Consider the following 20,913-nt stretch of genomic DNA (forward strand, 5'->3'; position numbering starts at 1 on the left):
CATTAATAAATTGACCTCACGGTTAAGAATCAGAATCGATCAATATTTATTGACATGATACATTGGTATGTCTTGTAAACACCCGTAAGAAATAGCAATTAAGAAAATTGAACATAGTTAATATTCTGACCGCATCCCACAACATAACAGCTGACTAACTTGCATTCCGATTCTTTCTGATTAAAGCCAAACTATTCTAAACATCAAACATACTTCGAAATGGACGTGTTTTTCTTTTTTTGATCTGGACACTAATTTTCCAAGCTCCTCTCGGTATCCATTAAGGTTCTCGTAGGGATTATATCCTTTGGTCTTGGTATATTCGCTTGTGTACTCATCAACCACCTTCTCTTGACGTGAGTGAATACTGTCCCGATAGGATTCCGATTTATCGACGAAACGTACTGTTTTGTTACTATTATTTGTGGTAATTTCTCCACCCAAGAACATATTTTTCCTGTGCGGTTTGTAAGTTAAACGAAACGGCTTGGCTTGAATTCAAAACACTGCGTTAATCAGAATCGGAGTAAATACGATATTTATATCAAACACTGAATGGCACAATTTCATCACGTCGATCACTTACGAGGACGTCGAATGAACTTCGTCGGTTTCAACTAGAGGAACGGATTTTTTTCGGACCGCAATGATCGCGTAAGTTTTGGCTACTAATCGTCCTCTGTCCCGACCATGTGCTGCGCATTTTCGTTTACTTTGGATTTAGTTATGATGTAACTGACCGCTGTTTACAGATTTCCCGTTCGTCTTCCCGAGCAATAAATAAAAGCACAATTTATTGATCTGGGTCAGTTGGAAAACTCGGAAAATAAATCGTAAAATAATCGTTTTTTTTTTAAATTTTACTAACTCTGGGATGGCAAATACCGAAAACAACTCACATTTCTTAAGGTTGTTTTTATAATAGTTTGTATTTTTTATACAATGTTATTAAAACGCCCTTATTATTAACAATACAAGACATTAATTGGTGGAATATAGAACCAAGACGCTCTCAATAAGTTTGCGGAACAAGAAAGGAAAAAAAACGATTTTATAGTGCTAAAAATAACTTAATCCTTCAGAATAATTTCCTTCTGCTTCGAAACACTTATTCCAACGAATCCCCAATGTATGAATCACATAATTTTAATGGTTTTCAAGAATTTTGCCTCTCCGCGACTTTACGTTTTTGTTTAAGGCAAGTAAATTCGTTTTTGAGATGGCCAGAAGAGACGGTCTGAGCGGGTTACTTCTGACGAATAAGACGGATATTAATAGGGATTTTTTCTTGCTTATGTTTGTGTCCAATTAAATCAACTTTTATTACTAGTTTGGGTGTAAACCAGGAACAAAAATCCTTCTGCATTCCAAGAAACTCATCGCAATGATCTTTTAAGTAATCGATAATCCTAAACCGTTAAGGAGGTGAAGTTTCCTTTGCATATCCCTCCTTAATCCTTTATATTTATTCAGATAGTAAACCCCATACATAATATAAAATATTTTAAATAATATTTAAAGTGTTTTTATTCCCAGTTTTTTATCTAACAAATTGCTCATTAGTGAAATGATTAGAGCCTCTTCTAAATATTTTTTAGTTGACGAAGTGATTTTCTGAAATTAGGAAATATCTAACTAAATCTAAATGAGCAAATGATAAAGTTGCGAGGAACCAATGCTATATGTGTACCACATCTTAATTACCTTGACAAATTTAATTTTACACCGTTTGTTGCTAGTTTAGCATTGAGTGTCTATTTTGGTTGTTTTATCGCTAGAGGTGACTAAATTGATTAATAGATTATATGTTCACTGCAATTTGAAGTAATCGGTAGTTTTTATCGTAATAATAGTAGTTTGTAAAAGAATAATCGTTTAGATTGGAATTAAAGCATCAATCCTCTTTTTGTACAAATTATGACAAATATACGGTTTACTAAAAAGTTTATAGGGTTATGTGAATAACACAAACGTGGATTTAACAAGTATTGTGTCGTTATTTTGTCAATTTATCTTAATTCCTTAGATATCAACGACAAATTATTAATTAAGCGTTTACTAGATTCAAAATATAAATCTTATCTATATATATGGAAAGCTGGTTTCTTCAAGCAACATATTTTTTAAATTATCGACACTAATTTGATAAATAATTTTAATAATTTTAACTTTTAAATTAATCGACCTTAAAACTGGGAATATAAACTGGTATAATATGAGATCTTTAATAGGCTGAAACTATGTGTTTCCTTAACGTCAACCCCGATATTATTAATGAATTTTTGAAATTAGATTTCTAAAAACACTAAAATCAAATGTTGGAGCTATATAATATACAAGTAATAAAGAGTACTCCTGTGTTATAATAAATAAAGATATTTTAACAGTTTGGTTTCTAGCATATTTAACAGGTCAATTTAAAATTCCCCGGCCTGACACTTAGATGGCACTACCAGAATTAAATCCATATGTTTTTTAGTTATCACTAACCCTCAATATGCGTGTATAAATTTGACAGCTGTCGGATCATTAGTTTGTCAATTATAGCATTTTGAGTGAAACAAATTTAGTTATTGTGAAAAGAAATGGAGAGAAAGGAATTTCGCGTGTTGATAAAATATTGCTTTTTGAAGGGAAAAAATACAGTTGTAACAAAAACTTGACGCTGTCCCAGGAAAATCAACCATCAAATATGCTAAATTTAAACGTGGTAAAATGAGCACCGAAGACGGTGAACGTAGTGGACGCCCAAAAGAGGTTGTTACCGACGAAAACATTTAAAAAATCCACAAAATGATTTTGAATGACCGTAAATTGAAATTGAATAAAATAGCAGGCACTCTAAAGATATCAACTGAATGTGTACAACAAGGGGACCGCACACGATGAATTCGCTCCAAATCGTGGGAAAACGCAACAGTTGGCTGGCAAGATTATGGCGTTCATATTTTGAGATGCGCGTGGAGTAATTTTCATTGACTACCTTGAGAATGGAAGAACCATCAACAGCGACTATTACATAGTGTTATTGGCCCGTTTCAAGGACGAAATCACCGAAAAACGGCCGCATTTGAAGAAAAAGAAAGTGCCGTTTCACCAAGAGAATGCACCGTGTCATAAATCCATGAATTGGACAAAAATCCATGAATTAGGCTGCGAATTGCTTCCTCATTCACCGTATTCTTCAAATCTGGCCCCCAGCGACTATTTCCCGTTCTCATCGATGGTGATCGCCGAAACTGAGGCCTATTTTGAAGCAAATGACAAATCATACTACAAAAATGGTATCGAAAAGTTGGAGGGTCGCTATAATCAGTTTATCACCCTTGAAGGCAATTATGTTGAATAAAAAAAGCTAATTTTGCTAAAAAAATGTGTTCTGCTATGGTAGGCCGGGGACTTTGAATTGACCTACTAAGGTACAAATAATAGAACTGATATATAAAAAGAACGTTTTAACAATGCTGATAATCTACTAAACAGGAAACGAATTTGGCAACAGTATAGCAATAACAACTCATCTCATGAATCATGAAATGATCAATCACTCATTTTTATTCATTAACACATACATTCATGTATAGAGACGCACACCACACACACACATCTATTTTTATGATGAATTTTTAATAGAAATATACCTACCAATCCTACTTTAAATACCCTTTTAGTGAGATTCGTCAGGAAGGCTTTCTTGCTGGGATCGCTGGTATCGCTAGGTTTAAACCCCCTGGTTTCGATAATTTCGGTGGTGCTCTGGCTCCTCTGTAGGGCGGGAAACGCTCTCGGCGGCCAGGCGGCGCCACTTGGGGTCGGTGGTAAAGAGGATTGTACGAATTTCGAACTGCTGGCGCTCTTGGATAGCGTATAAGACTTTTTCGTCACCGAATAACTGGATGAGTTTTGGGTCGATTTTGAATCGACGACTTTCGTGATTAGTCTCATGTTAAAGACGAATTAAATGAATGTAGAGAATCGATAAAGTAATAAAGTAATCTAGACGAGCATTTTTCTAATATAACGAAAGGGATATTAGTTAGAATATTGAAATGGAGCGTTTAAATACTTATAGTGACACATTTATTAGATTACTGTGTCAACTCGAATACGTATGTTAACTTTTTTTGTACTAATTTCACTCGAGCATTGCAAGGGTGAATTATTATTACTAAAGCTAACGATCTTATATATTTCAGGCATCTTATGGAATGGTTTGAAGAAAGGATTGGTAACGTCCAATATCTAGATGATACCGCAATCATCTTATTGATCCATTTTATTGGTTTGTTTGAATCGCTATGCTAATTTGATTGACCGACATTTGATTGGTTCATTTCATTTACGTAGTGCGTTTGCTGTTTATTTGTTTTTGTACAACATTTTCTGGGTGTAGAACATATATAAGAATACGCTTACCATTTTGCTAAGTTTTCCTACGTGATCAAATTATAATCAAATACGTACATGTGCATGTAGCGATAGATGGTAATGAGACATCGTTGTGCTTTCATTAGATTATGACCATATTGAAAATCCTATATTATCTGTATTAGATCTGTGCCGTGTGGCTTGTTTTTACCTGGTGCAATAAATAAAGTGAAAATGATGAAGGTAATTATGATTACACTGCAAGTAGATTTTTATCACATTATTCGATTTGTATTTATTTTAACTCGATCAACATTTGAATATTGTCAAACCAAGTTAAAAACATATTTACTAAAGTAGCATTCCTTAAAAATGAGTTAACTTTTTTAAAGAAATATATTTTGGCTAAGTATCTAAATTAATATGTTGTGGCTTAAGGTGACTTAGATATAAGACATTAAAAAAATTAATTCAATTCAATTTTTGTTAACAATTTACTATGTGTGAGAAAAGAACCTGTGATGTTAATAGCATCACAATATTTTATAAAGATATCTTTTTAAAACCGTAAATTTTAGATATTTTAGTCACGGGCCGCGTCTTCTTCTCGTTACAGGTGTCTATAAATGACATCTAAATTAACTAATCAAATTACTCGAATGGCCATCTTAATATCCCTAAATGAACTATCTAGATATTGAACATTACGAGACTTTTCTTCAAAGACGCTTATTCAGTTTCTCTATTACTCCATATGGAAATGTGTGTATTATTTTTGTGAAGGTATCATTTGAGTGAAGGAGTGTCAAATCCAGGACAATTATTAATGTAAAATTATCATTAGAGCGCTCTTTTTGTATTTGTTATATCTTCTAAGCATCACTTCATTGATTCAAACAGACAAACTCAAATTCAAACTGACATTAATTAGTAGCATATTTTGAAAAACATATTCTATTTGAATGGAAATTGAAAGAACTACATATTAATACGTTATATTTGGGACAATAAACAATCTCGCATTGGAAGAACTTGAACTGTAATAAATTAAAAATATTTTATGATCTCCATTGATTAATCTCGGTATGATCGATGCCAGTAAATATGTGGAAGTTTTCCAAATATTTTAGCTTCCATCTGCTTTCTGGCGTACCAAAAATATAATATTTTTACTCGATAGAGAGATGATGATAATTACGACACAGACGTTCGTCATTTTTTTATTTAAAGCAAACGCTTTAATATATAAAAAATAATTATATTTTCGAGATTCATTTTCAAACATTGTCACTACGTCCAGTATTAAAACTGTCATATCTAGCAAGATTTTATTTTAAAGCTTATGAGGATATTTTTAAAAAGTAACTCTATGAATTTTTATTCAAGTTTAAAAAAAAATTATTTTTGAAATGTAATTCTTTGACTTTTAAACGATACGGTGCAGAATTTCATTACTTCTAGTCAATTTGCGTTATATAATATCTCAAAATGGCAATTGGCAACACCCGAACAGTCCAGAACTTTATATGAATCCAGCAAAAAGTACTTCCTAAACGTGAGACTTAATATGTAGTGTTGGGACAAGAATTTGTTTTCGGTAATTACTGTATTAATATGATAATTAGGCAAAGCCTATTGTTGCCTAATTATCAATATGAATCGAGTTTGCTGAAAAATGTGTTAACGTTAAGTTGTGTTGATACCAAAATGTAATAAAATCTGAATAATTATTATTCACTTTATAGAAATTTTTTTAAAATCGCATTTAATAGATAAAAAGTTGCAGTGTGATATATTTAAAATTACATTTATTACCAAGTTTATAAAGTACTTTTTCAAATACGCTTTCTTTAGATAATGACCCTATATTTAATTAAAATATCAGAGAGTGGGCTTCACGAAACAATTGCTTATTTGCATCAGTTGCTTAAAATTGTTCACCACATTATTCATTCATCAAGTATTACCATAATTTTTTTTATATACACATAACTAAAATATGATATCTTGTGTTTGAGATCTCCAAATCTGTTAGGAAATTTATTAATAATACCACAAATAAAATATAATTACAAAGTCATTTAAAATAACGAATAATTATTTGCCTTCTTTACATTTACTGGCATATATTTACTATTTACAATTATACTTTGTAATTACGAAATGATTAATTACTTGATATAGCAAATATTTACTTTTTTCGACAACCTTTTCGTTTATCTGTATAACTTACCGTAAATATATAACAAATAAACAAAAATCTACCGCGAGAAATTAGACAAAATCAAAATATCCTCATAAAATCAGAATAGATGCCCCAAATTAAATTATGTTTTGGAATGTTCAGTTGTTGCTGACAATCTGGATTAAGTTATGATTATTCGCCGCATTATATTGCTCAACTGATTTCAGGACTGATGTCAGTTAAACGTCACGACATATAAATATATTTTAATGCAAATCATTTCGACTAGATGTTGTAATTAGACTTATTAATACTGAAATTAGATATGTATATCCTGATTGCCTAGATGTTTAATGTAGACACATTAGAATCCTGCTTCTGCCCTAGTTAATTAATAACCCACACAACTAATCGATGTAATTTTAAAATATTTGTGTCTATTGGGTAAAATAAAGTTGTTATAGAATATACATTACAGTAATGCTGGCTCAGAAACTGTGTTTTATTATTATCTTTTTAAAAAGCAGATTATTTACTAATGATTTTTATCATATGACATATTTGACAAAATGCTGAAATTAGAAAAAACTGCGGTGATAGAGAGGTCTTCTACTGAATACTATATTGACTTATATTGATAAGTAAATATATGAGATATGAAAATGACAATGAGGTATATGTTAAATTTTAATATATAGAATCTTATTTCTAGTTAAAACCAAACTGAACCACAGCTGTACTCAATTTTAGACCGAGGAAAGAAAAGCAATATCAATATCTTCGAAAATAGAGCAGGTACAAATATCATTTTAATTAATTAAAAATAAAAAAGAAAAGAGGACCAAACGAAGGTGAGTATCAACTCCATTCTAATGGTAATCAATAGTACAAATTCGATAACAATTATTATAGCGCACATTTTCATGAAATCTGGATGAAACGGGAGGCGTAGTTAATAGGGGAACCAAAATAATGCGTAATTTTATATAGAATCCGGGTATTTTTGCCTTCAAACGAATGAAAGCATTTATTTTGTCGGGTAAAATTCGATCTCTCCTATAGCTTATTTAATCAACGTCCATCAACATTCATCCTTTTAAAATGTTTACGGAATAAATTCTGTTAAAAGTCATGTTTACGTTCTATGATGATAATCCGATTATACGAACGCTTTGTTTCTTTTAAACAAAAGACGAATATCTTAAAAAATATGCCACTGAAAATATTAGAGAAAAAATCTATAAATTATAAAGGCTAGACTAAAAGTTACAGGAAGTTTGAATTAAAATGGTGTTTGGCAGCTGACAATACATAAAAATGTTTTTATATAATTGAAAGAAGGCAACTTCCATCAACAACAATATTAAATTATAAATAATATATATATTAAAAAAATAAAAATGTGTATTTCACAACACTTCAACATTGTGTTTTAACTGAATACTTCAAGAAATTACATTACACTTTCAATACATTCTTTGAATATTTTTCATTCCTTCGTACATATTAACTAATTTTGATAAACATTTATACAGCCCAATTTTAAAAATTCTTTTAAATTCAATACAATATAGTAACATAAGTATTGCAACTTGTTAAGTGGTAACAATATTTTTAAGGTAAAACGATTTTTATATCTTTTAATATGTTATATTTTGAAACAATATGTTCATGACGTCGAAAACATTGCTTTATTTTTTATTATTGTGTAATTACTATTCGCACTTATCATAGTATAAGCTTTTTTAACACCTGTGAACATTTTAATAAAATTTTCAAGTTCAAGATGGTAACAGTAATATCGTTATTATTACATATTCGATAGTATTTTTTAATTGTCAGAATATCCAAAAAATTTAGCAGCAAAAGAAAGAAATGTGAATAAAGGTTTATCATATTAAAATATTTATTTGTATGTTTATATTCGATTAGTAAATTACTTTGAGAAATATTGAATTTTTTACATCAGAAAACCCTTGTATTATGAAACATATTTCAAGGTAAAACATTATTATATCTTTTAATATATTATTTTTTGAAACAAAACGTTCTTAACGTTCAAGTTTTAAAATAACTTGTTTCATTTTTTATTGCAGTGTAATTATTATTCCCACTTATCATAGTATAAAGCTATTTTAACACCTGTGAACATTTCAACGAAATTTTCAGGTTCAAAATGGTAGTAGGAATTTTGTTATTATTACATATTCGATAGTGTTTTTTTTAATTATTACAACATCCAGAAAATAACTGTACCAAAATAAAATATATTTTTAGATCGTGTAACCGGATCGATATTTATTTAGTAGGATAATTTACGCGAAGCTCTGTTATTGTTAGCGATGGGGCATTTAATGTGAAACGTCGAGAGCGGCGAGACACAATTAACAACCGATCTTCTCCGTCCAGCGAAGACCGGGACTAACATCTCACCTAACCCAAATACGAAGGCGTGATTTATGAAAAGCAGTAAGTTCGGGGGGTCTTACTCAAGATAATCAAAATTAAGACAGCTCGTCTCCACAGACGCTAAATATAAATGTGTCACTACAAGTAAAAACTCAAGAATAGCACTGTGCAGGCACACCGACACGCCACACGTCACCCGAGATAGATCGAACGGCCTTTTCTGCCGCAACAATTAGCAGAGAAAACAAACAGACCGACCGATAGCAGAAACGCGATCTTAGAGGAGATTTAGTGCCTTAACTGACCGCATTTGATAACACCGATCGTGTGTGTAAGTACAGGTCCAGAAATAAGTTTCGCCACCAGCTAACGAATATAGTTAGATTCTGGATGATTTCCAATAATATCGAAGGTACTTATCAACGATTAACGTTAAACCAAACGGCCGACGAACGGGAGGTGGCCGCCGCGACGGCCGACCGTCGCTTGTTGGATCGGATTTGTAAACAATTTTTTTTTCTCGAGATAAATGTCGGCTGCGAAATGAAAAATTATTTATTTAGATGCTGGATATAATGGCTGGGTGTTATTTTCGAAGCTGGAACATATAACAGTGTTTTAATGTAAACCCGCGTGTTATTTCCCCGATTAACATTGTTTCCATTTTTTTTGCTAGTATCAAGTTACGATCATTGCGGTTAAAAAACGGCAAATCATTAATAACTAGCTTCCATTTCAATATTTAATTTAATTGTAACAATAAATGTGTTACCGGCCTTTTTTTCAAACAACTTTCTAGGTGATGAAAAATTATGTTATATACCCCTTCTAATAAAACAATCAATGCACATCATCTAATTTTATTGAGTACAACATTTGCCTGTTTATAACCTCTAATTATTATCTACTAATATTTTTAAAAACTTGACACACATTTGGCAACATTGCTCGCTAATACCAACCCAAATTGAATTTTATAGACCAAAACGAATTTTTTGATTTTTTGAACTATTTGATAGTATATTCGAGACTATATACGACGCACATTGGGTATGCAATCACTAGATTGGATATTACTAGTCTGTTCAATACATTTATGGGGCGCTATCTATTCGTCAACTGTTTGTAATTTTTTATCAATCTCTCAATTCGTCATTTGTTTACAAACCATTTAGAGTTACTTGGTTGATGAAATTCTTTATAAAAATGTGTTTAAAGACTGTAGGAATTCATACCGAAATGGTAAATGTGATAAGTAAATATGATAAACCGGCTCGCTCAAAATGGAAACGGAAACAAATCTGGAATTGCGACAAGATATTGCAAAAATATTGTATATGATATTGATGTTCAACAGATGCAGTGAGGAATATTTTAAGTGAAAGCGATAAACAACTATAGTCCTTCCAATAAAACAGCCAATGCACGTCATCAACACCGTCGAACGTATTGCCAGAAAAATTTCAGTTTATAAAAACGTAAAATCCCTTTTGAACTAGGAGGGTTAACAGAGACAAAATGAAGCCCGATGCGGCCGAACATGTAACCATATCGATCTATAAAATTCGATATGTGTTGGTTCAACACCGTTGTCATATGTCGTTGTAAATATAATAAAAACAACTATAACTTATAAACTATTGTGGCCATTTAAGTCCTTCAGTAAATATGCATTGAATGTACTATAATGTTTGTATTTGGTGCGACAATGTTGCATTATAAATTTTGATGACGTTCATTGGCTGATTTATTGGAAAGATAGAGATTGTTTTCGTGGGTACTCTGGCCAATATCAAATAATTATTATAGTTATTAATGTGTCTTAATTTAAGTGTTCGGTTTTACATTTACTCCAGCAAATTTTCTAAACTATGTTAGTTCGTTAAAACTTCTTATAGACTTCTATCGTACGGATTTTTAATCTTAATCATCTTTTTTACAAATTATTTATAAGCAGTATTAACTGTATTAAAAGTAAATCTTGTTTGAAATATTAAGGTATTATATTTGAAGCAATACATAAGCATACATAACAATTTTCATTTATTTACTTTAGCTGTACTTAGTTATTTAAAAAAAAGTTGTTAATAAGAACCAATAATAAGTCCAATAAAAATAGCTACTAAGCTTAATAATATGAAATATTTTAGTTGTTTATGTTTAGAAATTATATATACAAGGAACTACCAATGAGCGTTTCTTTTTTTAAAGCTTGTATTTTAGAAAAGCTTTAGTAAGCTTACATTATATATGAGAGGCATTTTAAAATTGAGATCAAAAACTTATGCAAGTAAAATTAGGTAATATTTAAATTAAAAATCCCAGTTGAAATTATACTATTTTCAACAGTAACGCAATTAAATTTTTGAATTTTAAATAGATTTTTTTCTTGTTTGCGTTACATCATGTAAATTGTGAGCCAACGTTATATAGAAGTACTACGTATATACATTTTGGCAAATAGTTTTTAACATGTTCACTGCTTTTAGGTTACATGAAAGTAGATGAACATTTTATCTTTAGTATCCGTAATTCGTACTAATAATATATTTATTCTTAATGCCACTTTATTATCGTAAAATTTCGAATGAATTACTTTTAAAGTACCATTAGACGTAAAATAAGACTTTGATCGTAACACTAACAAACATTTATGTAATAAGTCACAAAAAATGTATTTTTAAAATATCATGTATTTATAAAAACTAAACATTTAAAAATATAAAAAGTGGAGTAACTTTAGCAGTCTGGAATTAAACCCATAGTCTTTTCAGATATACTTTGAAATTAATTTGAAATAATGTATGTACAATTTAATTTCTTTCTCTAATATGTTCTTTTTAGAATCATAAATGTTATTCGCAATGTCGGCTGACCGAAAATAAACGGTTCCCTGTTCTTTTCAAAACATCTGTTCCTTATTTTTAACTTTTTGTTGGTCGGCGTTGAATGCGGGATGTAGTTCAAAGATTTAAAAAAAGGTGATAGCTGTTCGGAAAATGCGAAAATCGCCGTGGGTGTTTCACACAAATTATCATTTAACTAGGTAAATGGTACGTTTGTCGGACGATTTTAGATAATTATCAAACAAAAACCTTTCAACTTTTCAAAAATATAGCAGGCTTAACTATTTATAATAGTAAAAAAAATTGTGTTTATTTCCAAAGCTGAAATAAGTGTTTTTCAATGCAAAACTTACACAACTTAAAAGCCATATTATAAACTAAACTTATACTTACTGGTTTTCTCGAATCGCCAAAATTTTGACTCACTTCCTGGTTAATCTAAAACAGAAATCATATTTTCAGTCATCATAATAATATTTAATGCATAATCTAAATTGTATAACTTGATAATCTTTTGTTTTAGTAATATGTTCATGTACCTGTGTAGAGTATAAATCACTGAAAGCGTTTGGTGGTACCGACAATGGACGAGGTTTTGGTGGTTTGGAGGGTAAACATGATGATGGTAAACGAGGGGTCCAAGTATGGTGTGGTTTCTCTGGTACTTGATGCAATGGTTTGGTATACGAATGATTCTGTAAATTATGAACAAATTGTTAACAATGAAATGTTAATACAATGATTATATCAGATTTACTACAAACATAATAGGCAACTAAAACTAAGTCCATAATATAAATTATCTATGTGAGTATATGTGAATTATTAGCGAAAATGTAACGCGAATGAACAATTCAAGGAACAAATAATATATTTTTGATTCTATAGGGTGTGTCGAAGATAGTAGTTTGAGGTGGCTGCCTATATTAACCTATTGTTTGTTCAGTAACTGACGTAAGATAACCAGTGCAAGTTACAAGATAGAGTGGCGAGTCCAAAAGTTAAAGCTTTTTATTAAAATTAGTACTTGTAATTGTGATCAGATATTTTCTGTCAAAAATTATGTTTTTTCATTACTATTTTACAATAATGTTGCCATTATCAAACATCAATAAAATATGACCTCAGGAAAATATGGCCATTATTGAAAAGTTATGAAGCATTCGAGTTTAAAGAAAAACTTTTTTGAAAGAAATTTGGCTAGCCGAGAGTAGATGCTAAAAGAACTAGAACACACAAAGCAACTGCAAAAGGAAAGATTTTGCATATCATCTATATGGAAAATTTGGAAAATAACATTTTGTCATGACTCTTCTACAATAATGTCGCCATTATTTCAGTCCAAAGCATGTTAAATGTTAAATGGTAAAATATAAGAAGTTATATTTAGTTATATATTATTCTCAAATATAAATTTTTGAATCATAACCTAAGTTGACTTGATCGAATAATTTTTATTACAAAAAATATTACAGAATAGGCAATTCACCTTCGCCATAATATCATCATTAATTATAGTCAGTATTAAAATTGGAATTGCATATTCATATGTTCAATAATATATATAGTGGTGCTATTACGAACCTGCGCTAATATATTTTGATCCAATGGTGGAAGAAAACTATTCGTCTGCTGTTTCAGGTCGTTGTCCTTCTCTGCGTAACTATCCAAATCCGAAATGATTTCTTTTAAGGTATTCTTAATATCGCCCTCCGTAATTTCTGCTTTATTTGGTACGTTCCCGTTCAACAATTTTGGAATATCGCTGTGGCTGTCACTGGTTAAAGTAATTTGTGGTACAGGGGGTGGTTCATAGGATGATAATGGTGGCTGAAGATCGGATAATTTTAAAGGAGACAGGGGTTCTGCGGGGACGTATCCCGCTGGTAACCACTTGCTTGATTCTTGATTATTATTTGAGTCAGTGGGGACGGTAGTTGGTGTTTTGTCAACAGGTGCAGTTGGAGGTGGTGTTGGCTCTTTTTTGACGATTGCTACAGATTTATTTTCTACTATAGGGGTATCCACCGCTTTTTCTTCAGCACCTTTCGAAATGATTGGTTCTTCTGATTGCGTGAGAGACGACTTGGGTAATCCAATGCTACCAATTTTAGCCAGAGCATCCGAGTATATACTTTCGATTTCCAACGCTATCGGTTCTTTATTGACTGTATCAGATACTTGTTTGGTTAATTCAAAAGATTTAGGAGCGTCGAAGGGTTTCAAAGGCTCGAAAGGCTTCGGAGGTTCGAACGGTTTCATGGGTTCAAACGGCTTCAACGGTTCAAGCGGTTTGATTGGTTCTAACGGTAGGGGTTTATAAAAGCTTGCTGGTGATGGGTTTTGCGATAATCCTTGTGACGGACGACTGGTGTCATTTTCTTGTTGTTCCTGTTAAAAATACAATCGTTTAAATAATCAAACTACGGTATCCGGAGAAAAATAACGTTTTGTTAGTTCAGCTACATATTACGCTTTATTTCACCATCGTGAGATAAAAACGACTTACGTTCTAAACACCAAAGACATCTAACTTACCAATAGTCTTTCTCTTAGGACTAGAGTCCACAGAAGAAACAACTTTCTGTAAAACTGTTCAAAAATAGATCAATTTTTGTTGCAAAATTTCATATTACAAGCAATAATACTTATTTTGATGTTTAAGTCATTCGCTAGTTTTCAAGCCAGGTCTATCTTTTGCTTTAATTCATTTGCATATCGATTTTGATATAGAATAATATTGTGTCACATTTTATCTATTGTTTCATGTAACTAGTTTCTACTGACTTAAATACTATTCATTTATTTATATAAACATTTAGTGATTATTTAGACCTGCCGAAATAGGAACAGTAAATATGTGCCTACAAGACAGTATCTGATCTTCATTGTTGAATGGTTCTTTATTTTTATTATAAAAAAAAAATAAAACAAAAAGGGGACATTGTCAATGTTTTATTGGGGAACATAATGGAGTATCAGTCGCCAAAAAGATCCTTTTAATGGATAGGTTGTTATAGAGACAGAACTACTAGAAATGTTTTAAATTGTTAACCTTTTTTACGATTATCATACAAATTTCCTCAATTATTATATAAATTATAAAGGCAATCGGTCTATTTTCTGATAATATAGTATGGAATATTTTAGTAGATATTGAATATTTGATGTATATATTGATATATTAATGTTATTTCTTTCACCATATAATATGAAGTTGTTCTACAAATTTCTGCAGTTGCTCTACAAAGCACCATTTATTATGTTTTAATTCACAAAATCATTTAAATAGCTCAAAAATATATGAAGATAGATATACTCTATTAGATATTTATTACTAAAATTATAATATATTTATTTTTTTCTGATGAGATACACACATTTTATTAAATTTTATATGGTATCGTTGTATATATATATTAGATCAGTAGGATATATTGAGATTAAGCCACTATTAAAATTTTATATAATAAATTAAACAAGATTAAACTACATGATCATAAATTAAAGTTGACTAAAATCATAAAAGATTGAACAATTAAATTAAATTAAAAAACACCAATAAAATTTGGCTTCGCGAAAATAGGGCTATTATTGAAAAATTATGAAGTATTCGAGTTAAAGGAAGACTTCTTTGATAGAAAGTTGGCTAGTCTAGAGTAGATGATAAAAGAACTAGAATTCACAAGCGAAATGTAGAAAGATAGAATGATTTTACACATCATCTATATGAAAAAATTGTTATAATAGTATTCTCTAAAAATAAATAAGATAATAATAAATTTCAAACATTCAAGTATAAGTTAGATAGTGTGTATAAAAAGATGAAACACAGAAAAAGATGTATAAAGGTAAAATGTAGCAGAAGCTTCAAAACGTTACAATAACACAGGGACAGTGGACAGACCAGTAGCTATATAGAACTGAGCTCGTTTTCTACGCATCATCATAACATTTTGAAGCTCAGCCTCTGAAAAGAAACTAACAATGGTACTACAATACATTTATTGAATAAGGAACATACAATATCAAAGTTCACATAAGCAAAGACCTAAAAAGAAATAACAGTCCAGGTTTCTTTTAGTAAAAGGCGAACTAAAAACATTCACGATTAATATAAAAGGAACAATTATAATAAAAAAAACTACGCGAAAAATGAAAAAGCGCCAGTTCTATATAACCTTGGGTATAAACGGAGATAAGAATACATTCTGTTGTATCGTTCTCTGATATGTCTTTTTTCCATTAGTATCACATTCAATGCCTTACTTAATTAATTAAATGCATAAATAAATATACAAAAAATGACATGATCTTTCAAAGAGAGCAAACGAAAAAAGAAAATAAAAATGCGAAAATGAAATAAAGTAAAAATATCCATTTCATAATGATTCTACATTAGTATTGTTTGATTTATATAAAAGAAAATGGATATTTTACAACGAAACTTGTAGAAATTCATGGTTAAAACGCTAACTCAACCCTCGATTTCATATTCTTCAGTTTCCTCCATGGAAAAACTCTCTGAAGTCTCAACTTTAGAACTAAATACCTGTTTATTGGCGCTGATGGTTGTTGTTTCTTGTCGCATATCGCTCTTGGTAGCTTCTATTTGTTGTTTTCGGTTCTGTTCTACTATGGAGGTGTTTTCTTGTCCCTCGAAAGTAGCCGTTTTCTGGTGCATTTTAGATACACCGTCATCTTTGTGCACCTAAAAATAATTAGTATTATTAGACTCATACATACACTTTAATATTACATTAATTTAAATATTACCGTATTATTTATCAAAATTAAAGCAAATACAATATTGAAGATGATCTAAAAATGTTAAATATATCCAATAAACTCGTATGCTAGCCCAACAAAAGAACCATCTAAGTTAACCAAAATTGTTCACATTAGCATGTCGCAATGTTACCCAGCATCATTTGACTCCTGATAATAAGACAGCCAATGTACGTCATGAACACCATGTATAGCTATGTTTATAAAAATGTAAAATGTCTTTTAAACACCTCTGAGTATTTTTCTTTTTTCATTTTACTAATTAGCATTACTCTAGTTGAAAAGAGACAGAATGAAGTCTGATACGTCCGAATAAGTATCCAAGTCGGTCTATAAAATTCGATTTGTGTTGGTACTGGTCGACGCCGTTGTCTTTTATAAATGTAAATATAATAAAACAATTCTAACCTATAAATTATTGTAGCTATTTAATTAAATGTAATTTAAATTCTTTAATAAATATGTATATTTTATAACGTTTATTTTGTTTAATTATTTTATTTAAATTAGTATTTTGTTGTCAGAGTCAAAATAAACAAAAATATACATTGCGGCAACGTTGCATTATAAATTTTGAAGACGTGCATTGGCTGTTTTATTAAAAGGTCTATAGTTCAAGGCGCTTGCCGGTTTATAGTCTGTGATTATTATGAATATAATTTGAAGAATCCAATTTGGACTTATGGAATAATCTAAATACATAAAATACTAAACCAACTAATAATCCAACGCTCTCAAAACAAAGTTCTTCGATGAATTACCAATGCTTATCGCTACGTAACCAACGAAGATGCAGGAAATCAGAAGATTGAAGTGAACTTATATAGTGTATATGTTTATTTATAATTATATACATAAGTTTATGTAGTTTAATTTTATTTTAATTTAGGAAATATATACTGATGTATTAATTCCGTACTCGCCTTGCTTTTGTATTAATGCAAGTACAACAGAAGAATAGTAATAAATTAATTTGTGAATTAAGATTGTACTAAAACATCTAATGTAAAATGTAACTAATAAAAAATTAAGAATTTTGACTCATCAGTACCAACCAAAATCCAATGTTATGATTCAGTTACATGCTCCGGCGTATCAGATAACATTCTATCTCTTTTTAACTAGGATAAAATGAGAAATATCCGCTCAGAATTCAAAACAAACTTTATATTTTTCCAAGCTGCAAATATGGGTGTATTTGAAATCATGTGTGATCTACGGTGTGAGTTAATTGTTTTGCTAGATGGGCATACGTTTTAATTATTGTGTAGTAGTGTTAGTATTATTATTATCTTAATTTATTATCAGTTGTGCTATAATTCAGAAATTGAAACATTGAAAACGTACAGATACTATTTTCGTTAAGAGAAATTTGTGGCCACAAACAAGCACCGAGGACCTGCTGAAATCCTATCTAGACACGTTTAACAAGCCCGTTGTTAAGACGACCGTAAATATGCAAGAACTACGCCACCGTGACAATTAATTTCCGCATCTGAACCTCGGTATCGTTCGCGAACGCCCGCCAGGTTAATAAATGAGCTCAACACTTGCTCTGGCACAGGTAGTAACAGCCAATTAAAAGGTGCATTAAAACGTCAAAACGACCATTCGCTTGATGGAAGGCGAAAGTGAGGAAGAATAAATGGTCAGCAAAGTTCCAGCGAGCGTTTATCACGGCTTGAGTCTAGTACGACCGGTGATATATGGTGGAGAATGTCGCAGCTATTATTTCAGCGTCTAATTCCTGTATATATGTTGGAAGGTTAATTTAAAATCATACTTTTTATTTATCTTGACTAAGATTTGGTTTTTTATTTCATTTGACAAGGTAGCGATAACTTGATAAGGTAGGTAGGCATAATATAGAGGCCACTCTCAGTTATTTTTTGAAATTCGACATTATTCAATATAAGTATTTTATAAAAGTGCACGAAACATCGATGTCTGGAAATCTGGACATAGCAGGAAGTGCATACGCGCACTGTATGTTTTTTTAGTACACAAGAAAAGCAGTGTGTGTCGTAAATGATTTGTATTTGGCCCCAAATTTGACATGTTTATCATATGAAAAATATGACTTGGCACTAATACGAAATCGTCCAAACAGCGATGGCGTTTGAACAACAAAAATGCATAAAATATTGAACTATAAACCCCTTATTGTCTTCAGTGCCACGTTTCAAGATAATGAACAATCTTTAACCGTAATCTAACCTATTATAAATAGTAAAACAGCTATACTTAAGTTAGAATAAGACTAGTGTTGTGAGGACATAGATTTCAATCAACTTATAATGTTACCTCATTCTTTGGAAAACTGGCCGCAAATTAATTTAAATAGTGTACATCGTATTTCTTGTTAATTTTATACCGGACATTTAAGACGTACTAACTCGAAAACGTCGGAACAAGTGGCCAAACAGTTGTCACGATAATTTAAAGTTGATTCTATTAAAATTTTCCGAAAGCTTTTTCGCCCAGGCCGAATTTACGACTATTTTCTATTTTCTCCTTGTATTTTTTCTTGTTTGTTTCGTTTTCCAGTAATATTTCTCGTTTACATCTGTCGAGTTTATGTTTCGAACGGACCTAATTATTTCGAACAAGCCCAGCTAATAACGCTGCCCGAAAATACACCGAACTATGCTCTGTTCGATTTCAAATATACGGAAGAATAACAAAACTCGGAAGAATGTTTACGCGCTTTGGTTCTTAGTAAGTTTGAGTTAATTTTAGTTAATTTTTGTTCGTTGGTGTTTGTTTTCCATTGACGTGTACTAGTTAATTTAAATAACACACTTTAGTAAGAATCTTCTCCGTAATTTATAGGCCATATAACAAAAATTTTAATATGAACTAATATCATGTTTTAGAACTTTGTACAAAGAAAATTAAACATTAATCTGACATAGTATTATTTAATATATTAAGATCTACAAAATGATATCGAATAATAATATTAGCTATATAGGGGAAGCATTCATTACAATGCTACCTCTACCTGTACTATAATCTTTTGAGTAGAGTAATAGGAACTGTATATGGTAAACTAGTTTTAATAATTAATAAAATACATAAAACAGCCCTTACTTCAGTCAAAGTGGTTTCCTCTACGCATTCGCTTTCTTCCTCTCTATTGGCGGCTGCTACAGCTCCACTTTGGGGGACAGAAACTTGCATATTCGACATGTTGCTGCTTGTTTGTGATGTAGCGTTAAAGCCTTGTACCCCTAGTTCTAGTTCGGTTGGATTTCTAAAAATTGGAAGATTTTGTTGTCAACTACTTAATATACTTAAAAAAATTTAAGTGTGCATTTAGAGAGAAATCAACTTTATGAATGAACATTATCATTAGTATAGAATGTTCCTTGATTAAGTTATGATCTGCTATATTGATTCTCTCGATCCAAAACTAATTAAATATATGATATTTTTATTATGAAGTCAATTGGACGTTTGCTTGTATTCAACATTAAACTAAGACTAATGTATAGTTATCGCTCTGACGTTCATTAATTTCAACTCCAGTATAGAATAAGTTGAATGCCGCATTAATTTAAAATAAAGACACCTTAGAATAAAAAAAAGATATTCTTAATGAAAAATACGTTTTTAACGTTTAACTGAATCATAGGACTTAATCGCACAGTTTTTGAATTGTTATACCATTCGAAAATACTGTAATTTAATCATAGAACTGTCATAACAAACCGTATTTTTATGCGAAAATTTGGCCTACACGAGCAGAAACTGTACCAACTATGCCACGGATACAAAACTAAAATTAACTATTTTTTCGGACCACGGGTCCTGCTTTAAAAAAAGTATATACATATTGTCTGCGTCTGGTACCTGGCAAAGGTCCAGGCATTGATGAAACTGGACTCATAAATATAATCCGCCGAGTTTAATTTTCGAATATGTTCCAAGGATCGTCTGCTAAATTATAAAGAAAAGACGTTTTGTTTTGTATGCGAGCACAGCACCGATTTGTTTAACGTACAAATGTGTAACAGGTTTGGAAGTAGGACCGCTCGATGATGGTAAACACCAATAAACTCATATCTACTAACATTCTTGCGATAGTTGTGTAAATATTAAACAGCCTGAAATAAATTTACCACTTAGTATCCTTAAAATGATTTTTTTTTCAAAAAATGTCCTTTTGGTAGAATTTAAATAATAAAAAATTAATAAAATATAACAATATATAAGAATATAAGAATGTGATACAAGGCACGTTCAGATACAGTCACATCTTGTAAAGTTCTCGTTTTATTTCATGTTAGAACAACAATGGCTTTTCAAAATTAC

The 20,913-nt window shown here is 30.8% G+C and overlaps 1 protein-coding gene and 1 long non-coding RNA gene across 12 annotated transcripts in view; one reads left to right on the top strand and one right to left on the bottom strand.

The window, feature by feature from the left end:
* The window catches only part of LOC143198962 (uncharacterized), a 44,027-nt gene that overhangs the window by 15,785 nt on the left and 7,329 nt on the right, over positions 1–20,913 (bottom strand). For 4 of the 11 annotated variants that reach the window (XM_076408633.1, XM_076408634.1, XM_076408630.1 and 1 more), the window contains 5 exons: positions 19,690–19,852; positions 16,361–16,519; positions 13,393–14,199; positions 12,348–12,503; positions 12,202–12,246 (listed from right to left, as the gene is read on the bottom strand). In XM_076408633.1, the coding sequence (XP_076264748.1) occupies positions 12,202–12,246; positions 12,348–12,503; positions 13,393–14,199; positions 16,361–16,519; positions 19,690–19,788 (1,266 nt within the window). In that variant the 5' untranslated portion in view covers positions 19,789–19,852. Of the gene's footprint in view, positions 1–3,645; positions 4,013–8,986; positions 9,327–12,201; positions 12,247–12,347; positions 12,504–13,392; positions 14,200–16,360; positions 16,520–19,689; positions 19,853–20,310; positions 20,416–20,913 lie in introns of those variants that run through there. The other 7 variants (XM_076408636.1, XM_076408632.1, XM_076408635.1 and 4 more) reach the window with 6 other exon arrangements.
* Positions 5,977–9,192, top strand: LOC143198965 (uncharacterized). The gene is made up of 2 exons (XR_013006318.1): positions 5,977–8,430; positions 8,523–9,192. It is a non-coding gene; the product is annotated as an uncharacterized LOC143198965 (long non-coding RNA).

This window comes from Rhynchophorus ferrugineus, unplaced genomic scaffold, assembly GCF_030347505.1.
Source record: "Rhynchophorus ferrugineus isolate W39M unplaced genomic scaffold, kcgeb_rfMv2 rfM6, whole genome shotgun sequence".
Lineage (NCBI taxonomy): Eukaryota > Metazoa > Arthropoda > Insecta > Coleoptera > Curculionidae > Rhynchophorus > Rhynchophorus ferrugineus.